At 44.1% G+C, this 12,040-nt stretch overlaps 1 protein-coding gene across 1 annotated transcript in view; it reads right to left on the reverse strand.

Moving 5' to 3' along the window:
* Positions 1–1,534: 1,534 nt before the first annotated feature.
* Positions 1,535–12,040, reverse strand: part of PGM1 (phosphoglucomutase 1) — a 76,797-nt gene continuing 66,291 nt past the window's right edge. The window contains exons 10-11 of the mRNA XM_033915977.1: positions 5,128–5,262; positions 1,535–2,171 (exon numbers count right to left, since the gene is read on the reverse strand). Of these exons, the coding sequence (XP_033771868.1) occupies positions 2,082–2,171; positions 5,128–5,262 (225 nt within the window). The 3' untranslated portion in view covers positions 1,535–2,081. The remainder of the gene's footprint in view (positions 2,172–5,127; positions 5,263–12,040) is intronic.

Genomic DNA, 12,040 nt, shown 5'->3' on the forward strand with positions numbered 1-12,040 from the left:
TTCAGGCAGTAAGTAAATACATCGGCAGGGGGGGGTCTGGTAAGTCTTGGGGCTGGGGATGGAAGGTGAGAATCAGTTCTGTAGGCTATCAGAAATTTGCTTAATTATCTACTCACACAGAAAAGCAGTAAAGTCAATAGGTTCTCTGAGTGGGAACAACCTGTTTGATCTTGCACTCTTGTGATTGACCAATTGTTTATCACTGTTTAATTTATCACATTGATTAATTTGAGCACACCTGAGGTGTCCTATGATGGTGTGCACTGCAGGCAGAGGGTGATTAACCTGTGCCTTATTGTGTAAAGCGCTGGAGAATTCTCTCCTCTCGCTTACCTCTCACGCTGAGGACACCCTGCTTCAGTATAATCATTTATATGATTTATCTTATAAACATTATTACGTGGTCTTTTCCTCAAGTGCTGAGACATCAGGTTGTTCCCACTTGGAGAACCTATTGACTTTTACTGCTTTTCTGTGTGGCTTTAAAATTTTTGCTATTCAGTATACCTAAACTATTATTCAGTAGAAAAAATTTGGTTTCTTCAATCAAATCCTGTGTGGACATTGGACTTCTATGAGTGAATGTTCTGCTTGATTGAACAAACTAAATTTTTTCTACTGAATAATAGTCTAGGTACAATGAAAGTAAATAGCAAAAATGTTTGAGTAGATAATTAATGAAATCTTTTTCATATTGCTTGCTTATGGACTGGGAAAAAAGACTGTTCAAGCAAATGTCTCCAGAACTGCTTTAATGGAAAAATGTGATTATTTTTTTTAAGTACCTTGTGAAATTTATTGTTGTTGTGAAATTTATTGTTGTACTTTGTTTAAACTTAAAAAGCGGTGTCATTAACAGTGAATCGAATCGAAAAATCGATTCAACAGGGTGAATTGAATCGAATGAAATATTTTTCTCTGAATCGGGCAGCACTATTGGCTACCATGAGAATGGGCTCCCGGCATAAAATTAAACATTCAAAGCTACAATTCTCACTTATCTCTCTGTGTAATATTTGGTCTAGCGACCATACGGTTCATAGACAAAAATCGCGCGAGACAACGGCGCGCCAACAACTGAGCGCAGACAACTGAGCGCAAGGTTGACGGCGTGCCGAAGAAAAGCACTATTTTAAAGGGTTCCGACGGGGGGTGTTGGTGGGGAACCCCCCTATTTTACTTAACAGACATCACGCTGGCGTTGTGGGGGGGGGGGTTTGGGGGGTTGTAACCCCCCTCATTATACTTGAAACCAAACTTTTTGCTTGTTTTTTAGGGAAAAAGTTTAGTTTTAAGTATAATGTGGGGGGTTACAACCCCCCAAACCCCCCCCCCAACAGCAGCACAATGTCTGTTAAGTAAAGTGGGGGGGTTCCCCCCCACACCCCCCGTCGGAGCCCTTTAAAATAGTGCTTTTCTTCGGCGCGCCGTCAACCTTGCGCTCAGTTGTCGGCGTGCCGTTGTCTCGCGCGATTTAGTCCCCGTCAACGACCATACTCCTCAAAAGTAAAATAAGAACACGCACACAATAAGCTTTGGCACCAGCCTATTTGTTTTTAATTTCCAATCACGGCTGTGCAACTTGTACATTTGGGTTGAACAGAAAAAACTTTGCGTTGTGGCAAACAATGGTAACTAAAAAGTCAATTTACATATTATATATTAAACTTTTATCTTTCTCTAAATGAGTCTGAAGAGAATTGGGAATTATTAGACAGCAGCATACTTTTGTTTTTTTTGCGGTCGCACAACTGAAAAGAGTTCTACGGATTACTCTAAAAATAGTTTCCAGTGGTGTTCTTGAGATACCAATGAAAGTCGATGTCAACTACTCATCCTTTTTTTTAAAAAATGTACAACCATGTGGTAATGTTGCCAGGACACAATGTAAACAATTGTAGGTACTGACGTCAGTCAATGAGTATATAAGTACTCTTCTGAATACTTTTCTTAACTGTAACATTTTCTTGGAGGGAAACTGCACGGTAAAGGAAGACTGATGAGGGGACCCACACTTGGATTCGTGCCGGGACTTTCTTCCCAGGCCTACCAAGGGCTTCGATGTTCAGCTTTTAGGCGCTTTATGTGATGACTGTCGGACCTGCACGGCCAGTTCTTTCATGAAGTTTGGAAATCTTCAGCGCAATGGTGATAAGAGGAGAGAGCATGACCTGAACGAAAGTGAACACAGAAGAAGGGACTAAGTAAACATGCTGTGAGTAGTCACCGTCGGGAGGTAATTTTATAAGCAGATATTTCTCAGGTGCTCCGATGCCACGTGGTGACAGCCTGGGTTGTCCAGGTGCTTAACCCTTTCAGGACCATAAGGATCGTAGGCCAATTTTTGTGGTTTTGATGACATTTTTATGGTAAAAAGGGCTTGCAGATGCCAAAAAATTTATTTTTTTTGTGAAATATATATTTTTTTTTTTTAAATCAAACTTCTGGCTTATGGACAGTGTGGCAAGTGAATCTTCTCGTCAATCTGGCAACGACGCTAATGAATGAATGTCGGAACCAGTTTGTTTACATAAAGGCAGTATCATATGGAATCCGTACATATCAAATTTAGAACTGTAGACTATCCCAATCAAAATTTATAGGATTTTAAAGTTATGGGACAAATATGTCCCTTGGTCCTGAAAGGGTTAAAGAATACTATGTAACTTGGCACCCACACCCCCGTCTGCAGTTATATCCGCCATAGGTCTGGTGAAAGAAACTGCAGACTAGAGAATGACACGGGGGAAAAATTTTTCCGTCCCATCAGCGACTCAGTTTGCCTGTCCCGTCCGTTATGTCGCTCTCCCTGTCTCCCATTCCTGTAAGCTCTGCCTTAACCGCACCAGCCTTGAACAGTTATGAATTTAAAAGTATTTGAGGATTGTGCAGATGAAGGACAGAGCTTGCAAGAATGGGGCAAGGACAGGAAAAGACACGCGGGGAAGGGGACGGGGAGTTCCCACAGGGAGGGGGAAAAAATCTGTCCCTGTGCCATTCTCTACTGCGGACGCCTAAATGCAGCAAGGACATGTGCAATTGACAGAATCCTTTAAGTGGTGTAAGAGGGGGCCTCACCCAGTGGCGTAGTAATGGTGAGGGGCGCCAGCACCCTTCCTTCACTCCACTCCCCATTACTTCCCTGTCCCCCCCACTACCGCGCATGCGTGCCCTTTCCCTCATACCTCTAACGTTCGCAGTGCGAGCAGCAACCCCAATCTGCTGCTTGCATCAGCATCGGCTCTTCCTCCGATGTCACTTCCTGATCTGTGCCTAGGAAGTGACATCAGAGGAAGAGCCGACACTGGCGTAAGCAGCAGGCTGGGGTTGCTGCTTGCGCCGCAAACCTTAAAGAGGGAAGGGAAGGGATGCACACCTGGCAGGAGGAGGCAGGGAAGGGGGCGAGGGAGAGGCACCTCTCACCCTCACTGCGCCACTGTCTCCACCCATGTGGGCACCCCCCCTTTGCATTCACATTCTAGAAACAACTTGGGTGCGCCTTAAAAGCGTAGCGTTTAAATGTAAGGCTACATTTTGATTATAACTAATTATGATGTTATATATTTACATTCCCCACTGCAGGTCTCTTAACCCTCCATTGCCCAGAGTCACAAGGACCTGCAGGGGGAACAAAAAACACAAATATACAGTGTTCCCCCGGTTGTTCGCGGTCAGCGGTTCATAGTCCTGGTCAATCACAGTATTTTCGGACCGCAAACCGCCGACAAGGAGAGGGCAGCGGGAGAGAGCAGCCGGAAGCGCCGCGAGTGCAGGAAATCACTCGCGGTTCGCTCTGACTGCCTCTTCCTGCACGAAGTCGGGCCTTATCCAATCAGGAGCTGCTTTGAAACGCAGCTCCAGATTGGATAAGGCCTGACTTCATGCAGGAAGAGGCGGTTGGAGCGATTTCCTGCACTCGCGGCGCTCCGGCTGCTTTCCTGCTGCCCTCTTCAGGCTCCCCCATGAAAAAAACGTATTCGCGGTTTTTTGAGATTCACGGGTGTTCTTGGAATGGAACCCCCACGAATCTTGGGGGAGCCTGTACCTTTAATTACATGATTAATCGTGATTACTTTATTTTAGGCTGCATTTTGATTAAAATTTGTAAAGTAATGAAAAGAAATACAAGACAATTAGGGCAGGATTCACTAAACCTCCAAAGCGTGGGCGATCCGTTTCCGTTTGCATGCCGGCCGACTGATTCAGTAAAGGCCTAACTGCAGAACCAACAATTTTACAGGTACTGGGGTGGGCCGGGCCCGACCAGGACCAGGCAGGGGGTGGGAGGCCTAGGCGCAGGAGGGACCGGGCATCCCTCCTGCTCCCAACTATTTTTCAGGTATGTGGGTGGGCCAGGCCCGACCAGGACCGGGCAGGGGGTGGGAGGCCTGGGAGCAGGAGGGACCGGGTACCCCTCCTGCTCCCAACTTTCAGTCCATCGGACCTGCAATCTTTTTTATTTAAAACTTTTTTAGTAGTTTTGAGCCCTGCAAGCCCGTAGTTTTAACCCGCTTTAAACTCGTGGGTTAAAAGCACGGGCTCGCAGAGCGGGGAAGGGCAGTGCAGGGCAGCAGGACTTCGGGGCAGGAGATTTGTGCTCGAGTTGAGGCAGAGAGCAGGATATGCAGTTGGAAACCACTGAACGACTGGTCCCCAGCAGTCGCTTCTTCCGTTGATCTACCAGCCCTGTTTTCAGAGCCTATTTAAATATGTTTTGCTGCCACTTATGTGCGAGATGCAGGCATCCTACACATTCATGCACACAGGTAGCACTGAAATGTAGGTGCTCAGTAACAGAATTACCTCCCTAAAGCCTACTTAATCACAGAACTTATAGAATCTTGAACTGAAAGTCTAGCGGCTGCTCCCTAATGTCAACAGTCAAGAGAACAAGCAAAGAATAAAGCACAGCTAGTTAGAAACCTGAGGCTTCAATACCCAAAATATTATCCCCATTTCCTCCCACCTCTGCCCCTTCTTCTCTTGAGAATAATCATAAAATAAATAAAAGAGTGGTCAAGACCACTGGGGAACATTTTGTAAAGCTATTCAAATATATTAAGGATGCTCCTTCTCCTACTTCATTGCAGGCATTACTTTGGGCAAACTTTATAGCTTCAGCCTTACCTGTGGGTCTTCATATATTTTGCAAGGATCTTTCTCATAGCTATCAATGTATAATCGAACAGTGGCACCAGCACTTCCTGTTCCACTCAGCCTGAAGATGATGCGTGAGCCATCCACAAAGATTAGTCTTAGACCCTATCAAAGAAAAAGGACAGAAGCTTTTGGTCACATTTGATGTCAGCAAGCCACGAGCTTTGCCAAGTATATTCATTTCTTGATATACCGTCCATCAAAACATATCTAGATGGTTTACAGTAAATAAAATACATTTAAAAACAGATATTAAAAAGATGAAGAAAAAAAAGAAAATCCATCACATAATACAGTGAGGGGGGGAAGTGAAAAGACATAAGACTGACAACAAAGGGGTGGAAGGTACAAGAGGTGGCAAAAATACATCAATTAAAAAAAAAAATTTTTTTTTAAAAAGGAAGAGGGACGGTAGAACATTAGGACTTGTTCACCTCAAGCAAGGTGTTTTGGTGTTAAGAAGCTGAAGTGAAAATTATTTCAGGGAAAGCAGATGGAATCCTAGGTTAGGTATCGTAGGCGTCCTTGAATAAGAAAGTTTTGAGCTTAGTTTTGAATAGTGGGAGAGAGGGCTCTTTGCTTTATATGTATGGGAAGAGCGTTCCAAAGTGAGGGGGCCATTACTGAAAAAAAATGGAACTTCTAGCAGTGTCATGGAAAATTTCTCTGATAGAGGTGACAAGAAGAATATCTTGATAGTTTGAACAGAGAGTACAAGAGGAGGCGTAAGGAATTAGATATTTGTCTATGAAAGCAGGGATATGATGTTGTTTGACTTTGTAAGTGAGTAACAGAATTTTGAATGTAATGCGATGGGGAATTGGGAGCCAGTGGGCATCACATAGAAGCGGGGTGACGCCATCAAATTTCTTTGCATGGTAGATGAGTTTAACAGCCATGTTTTGTAGGATTTGAAGTCTATGTATCTCTTTTTGATTTATACCCTGATAAAGGAAGTTGCAATAGTCGATGTCTGAAATGATGAGGGAGTGGATGAGAATGTTTAGAGAGGGAGGATCGAGTAGAGATGAGAGTGATCGAATGAGTTTTAATTTGTAGAAGCATTTGCTAACCACAGAACTGATTTGCTGGTGAAAAGAGATGTTTTGATCTAGGATAATTCCCAGTATTTTCACTTTAGTATCTACCTGAACTGGGATGGAGTCTATTTTGATAGGATCGACTAGACAATCGGTGTCGGTGGCAAGAAATACCCACAGCACTCTTGCCCATTAAAATAGATTGAAGAGGTTGATAAGAGTGTAATATCCCAAACGAGGCTTTCAAATGGGGCTCTTCAAGAGATAACCACCACTTTGTATGGAGAGGGGAATTTAACATATCTTTTGAGCATCAGCGGATGCAAACTTGGAAACTGTTGACAAACTTGGTAACTGTTGTCATTGTGGCAAAGTTGTACTGTATATTCAATACAAAACCAAGCAGTTTGGAATAGAAACCTTCTGGAAAATAACTGAGCATCCGCATATCATATCCTTCCAGTTTACAAAGGAACTTTGGGGTGCCTCCTTAGGAGTTCTATACATACCTCAGAATAAAACATTGCTTTTCGCAATCAGAGTTGGTTGCGATGGAGAGAAGGAAGCTTACCTAGAATAGCTTTGTTGAAGGGGGGGGGGGGGGTTGATTTTTAACATCTATGGCATTTTAAGAAAGAGAGATTTGTATAAACTACCTTATATGACTGAGTAGGAGAAGAACTGGGTATAGCTTTAGAGGAGCAGAGCTGGAAAGATATTTTTAGACCTCTAGGTTATCTGTATTTGCTAATGTCAAAGAAATTGAGTGGCAGGTATTGCTTAGATCAGCGGTCTCAAACACACGGCCCGCGGGCCGCATGTGGCTCTCCAGGTTTTATTTGCGGCCTGCAGTCTGGAGGCGATCATTCTCTTCCTTTTGGAGCAGCAGCCGGCTCGTTCGTTCAAAGCCACGGGTTGGCAGCTCCTTGCGCTATCCACTCCTGCATCGGAAGCCTCTCTGATGTCACAACATCAGAGAGGCTTCAGACGCAGGCACGGATCTCGCAAGGAGCCGCCACCTCGCGGCTTTGAACGAACGAGCCGGCCAGACATGCTGCTGCTCCAGTGGCGTACCAAGGGGGGGGGCGGTCCACTGTTCTCCCTAGAGTGCGGCTCACAGCTCGTTTAGAGCAGTGGTGCCCAACCTGCTTCCCTTCCCTTCTCACTGCTGCCATCGGGGATCAGGCCGGCACCATTTTTCTTTGATCTCCCTGCTTCTCTTCCCTGCGGGGCCGACCAACTCTTGCGGCCCGACGTCAATTCTGATGTCGAGAGGACGTTCTGGCTAGCCAATTGCTGCCTGGCTGCCCGGAACGTCCTTTCAGACTTTAGAATTGACGTCGGGCAGCGAGAGTTGGCCCCGTGCAGAAGAGAAGCAGGGAGATCTTGGCCTGTTCTCGATAGCGGCAGCGGCAGCAGCCTATTCCGTGGCGGCGGTGGCATGGGGGAGGGCAGGAAGAAAGAAAGAAAGAAAGAAGGAAGTTGGGGTGGGGACAGGGAGCCAGAAAAAAAAGCAAAATATGGGGCACGGAGGAAGGAAGGAAGAAAGAAAGAAGGAGGGGGGACAGGGAACCAGAAACAAAGCAAAAAATGGGGCATGGAATCAGAGAAAGACAGACAGAGAAAGAAAGAAAAAGTTGGGGGAGGGAATGAGGTCTGGAGGAGAGGAAGCATACAGGAGGTTGAAAGAAGGGAAGAAGTATTGGATGCACAGTCAGAAGAATAAAGTGCAACCAGAGACTAATGAAATTACCAAACAAAGGAAGGAAAATGATTTTATTTTCAATTTAGTGATTGAAATGTGCCAGTTTTGAGAAAGAAAAGATATTGAACTTTAAATGTGGGTGCTGCAGAAAAAAATAGAGTACTTGGAGGGCCACAGAAAAAATAGTTAATGTCTTATTAAAGAAATGACAATTTTGCATGAGGTAAAACTCTTTATAGTTTATATATCTTTCCTTTTAACTGTTAAAGGAAAGTTTTATAAACTATAAAGAGTTTTACCTCATGCAAAATTGTCATTTCTTTAATAAGACATTAACTATTTTTTCTGCAGCCCTCCAAGTACCTACAAATCCAAAATGTGGCCCCGCAAAGGGTTTGAGTTTGAGACCACTGGCTTAGATGGTATCTGACACCCTTTCATTTGAGTAAACTGTTCCCTAATACACTGGCTAGCTGTTAAGAAGGGTTGTGGGCAGGAGGATATATATATATATTTACATGTGGTAGAACTGTCCGGTTGTGAAAACCTTCCGAGAGGTGATGTTGCAGGAAATGGGTAATATCTGGAATGGAAATTTTACATCTAATGTGCTGCAAAGTTTGCTAGAATGGGTGGGTGGATGGATACTTTGATCAAACAGGAATTGCTATGTGATTAAGCTGCCAAAAAACAAACCAACTAAAGCTTTAGATTGGAAGACGACTACTGATCCCCTAGTGGACCAGTGGAAGAAGATCTCAGGGAAGATGATCTTTTTGGATTATTTAACTAATCAAAATAAGAATAAGGCCTACTTACAGGCTGAGGGAGGAAAGAGTAGCCGGGGGTATAAATACTGGTATTTGAGTCTGCATGCCTTTGTTGAGCGAATAGATACCAGAGTGTGCTGGACTGGATTTGGGTTTTTTTTAAAAAAGACTGCACATTAATTTTAGTTAACGCTGCAATTAACTCATTATTTATTAATTGCTATTTTAAAAATTAATCTTTACTAATTAGAGCTATACCGAGTAGTATATTTTGCTATTCAGACCTGTTGTCTTCTGTTTATAAAATTCAATAAAAAAGATTGAACTAAAAAAAAAAAAAAAAATACTATTCAGCCGAATAGCACTGAGCTTTAATATAACAATAATAAAAAGAAGCAAGGTGAGCATTTTTCAGTTGGATTTAGCATTGTAGAGTCCCAGATTATTTGTATTCGAATTTAAATCATTATTCGTCCAAGTACGAATAATGTATTGGGGGGGTCAAATCAAATCTAATATGAATAGTTGTTACAGGCCTATGATTAATAAAATCATGGCATTTCCAACCTCGATCACATACCTATGAAGCAACCAGGACCCTGGCCTCACTTAAGGGCACACGTGATGTCACGTAAGCACAAAGCCAAGTACGCCAGGAGTATCCGTTCACACTGACATGTGCATTTGGCAGGCCAGGTGCATTGTTAAGCTTCTCGTGGACATAAGTTGGAGCTCCACAAATTGACACGGCTGAGCTGATAAAGTTGGATACAGGGTGGGGGTGGGGAAAGAATGGGATAATCGTACACTGAACATGGGGGAGAGGTGGGGAGGGAGAATAATGAGATGCTGGCAGGCTGGACACGGAGGATAGAAATAAGATGCTGGTAGGTTGATTGGAGGCGGAGAATGAGATATGTAGGGCTGGGTGGTGGTTGAAATGGTGATAGCTAACATCGTTAACATTTGGAATTCTTTCATACGTCATATAGTTTTCCAATGGGTCATTACAGCAGATCCCCCCCCCCCAGCAGCAGCAACTCCCCCCATGTGTCAGCATATCTATGCCTCCCTCCCTTCTCACCCTATACCTATTTGATCTTCAGGAGCCAGTGAGGAGTCTTGAGTATGCATGTTCAAGGCTTACTAGCAGGGCAGGATTAATTCATCAAGGGCCCCTAGGCACACAAGTACACTGGGCCCCCCTGCCCCGCCCCACCCCACCATGTGCCCAGGCGGAAACAGGAAGCTGCGTCAGAGGGAAGCTTTGGGCAAGCAGCACCGCTTGCACAATTACAGTTCCCGTTGCCTTTTTACCCGCGTTGCTTGCTTGTCTTACTTTCCATCGATGGGGGGGGGGGGGGGCCGCGTTGCCAATCGATGCTGTAGGGGCCCATCGCCGTTTGGAAAAAACAATGTTGATGCCCTCCTTCATTGGGCCCCCCTGACCATTTCAGGCCCATGGCACATGCCTACTTGGCCTATTGGGTAATCCTGCCCTGCTTATTAGTCCTGCCATTTCTGAAAATGGAAGTTTGGAAAGATGTGTCCTGAGCATATACAGTTGTTCAAAGTCCCACACCAGGTGCAATGAGTTTTCTGTAACATAGAAACATGATGGCAGATAAAGGTCAAATGGCCCATCCAGTCTGCCCCTCCGCAGTAACCAATATCTCTTCCTCTCTCTAAGAGATCCCATGTGCCTATCCCAGGCTTTCTTTAATTCAGACACAGTCTCTGTCTTCACCACCTCTTCCGGGAGATTGTTCCACACATCTACCACCCTTTCTATAAAAAAGTATTTCCTTAGATTTACTCCTGAGCCTATCACCTCTTTAACTTCATCCTATGCCCTCTCATTCAATAGCTTCCTTTCAAATGAAAGCGACCCGACTCAAGCGCATTTACGCCACGTAGGTATTTAAACATCTCTATCATACTATACTATAGGTATAACCCAGAGACTGGTTCTGAATAAAGATGCAACGATAGCAACTCTGGCTCACACTTAGCAATAAACACACATTAAGCCTGCTAACGCCTCTGAGTGGGAGAAGCTTTGTGTGCTGCTGACCATTCTTGAACTGTACAAAAATGCAACAGAGTTACCGGGTGGAGATCAATAAATTTTGTGCTCAGTGATACTGCCAACCTTCTGCCATTTTCATCATGCCATAATGGTGTCTGAAGATGATCCAGCGTATGTGGTTTGCTTCAAACAAGCATTTTATTACTGATCTAAAAGACTGACAGATAAATTGGTCCTGGCTAAATATTGCAACTGCATTGGACCCCTGCTTCAAACTCCAAATGTATACCAAAAGAACAGTGAAGTAATGTCTAGAAGGAGCTGTGGGATCTGGGGTCACATGGTGAAACGGATTCTGAAATTGAAAAATCCACAGAATCACCAAGAAACAAGGATATAGATTACCAGCAACAACTGTCCTCCGAGTGCTTGTTTTGATTGTCAGGAACTATAGTCAATTTAAAAAAACAAACCATGCAGCTCTTTCGCCCTGTGTGCCTCAGTGATTGGCTAAAACAGTAAGACTGCGTAAAGTTTACTTTCTTGGCTGTTCTTATGGTTTAAAAGGATAGCGTTGTTATTTTCCCACCAAAATTCAAATTTGTGACCAACTGACTTGCCCACCAAAATTCCAGTCAGGTTAGTGGACCCACTGTTTACAAAGACAAACTACAGACCTCACAGCATAACCTGAAGAAGGCCACAGCATGATGACTGAAACGTCGGTTTCTACCTGACAAGACACAGCGAGACCTGGATACCCTCAAGCACAATGCCTGCTGCGGAAACCCTGAGATAACACAGTGTTATTAGTTTGCTTGCTTCTGATAATGGTTCCTTAAAGAGACAATAAACATTCCCTTCTACTTCTGACATTGGTTCTTTAATTACATGATTAATCGCAATTGAAAATTTAGTATTTCGAAACCCAATGTTTTTATGTTTAAAAACCATTTTTATTGATGACGACAGGACAGCAAAAACAAGAGTTAACAAACAGTGCCGAACAGATAAAGACAAATACAATTGGAGAGGGATCGAAAAGTCCCAAGTCATCAAATATTTTTTCCCCATATCAAGCCACAAGAACCCCCCCCCCTCCCAAGCCCACCATCTCTCTTCCTAGAACTATTTATGCAGGGCAACCAGGAGCATTAACAAAGGCAGAACAATACCTCACAAAAGAAAATGGCCAAACCCCCACCACTCAACTTAGCATCAGAGTAAACCCATACCTAGTTGAAAGCAGAACACCAAGCACCAACCCATCCGCTCCCTCCCTAGCCCCTCTCCCCCTGCAAACTCCCCCAACTCCAACCATAAAAACCCCTTCCCCTAA

The sequence above is a fragment of the Geotrypetes seraphini genome, chromosome 12 (assembly GCF_902459505.1).
Source record: "Geotrypetes seraphini chromosome 12, aGeoSer1.1, whole genome shotgun sequence".
Classification (NCBI taxonomy): Eukaryota; Metazoa; Chordata; class Amphibia; order Gymnophiona; family Dermophiidae; genus Geotrypetes; species Geotrypetes seraphini.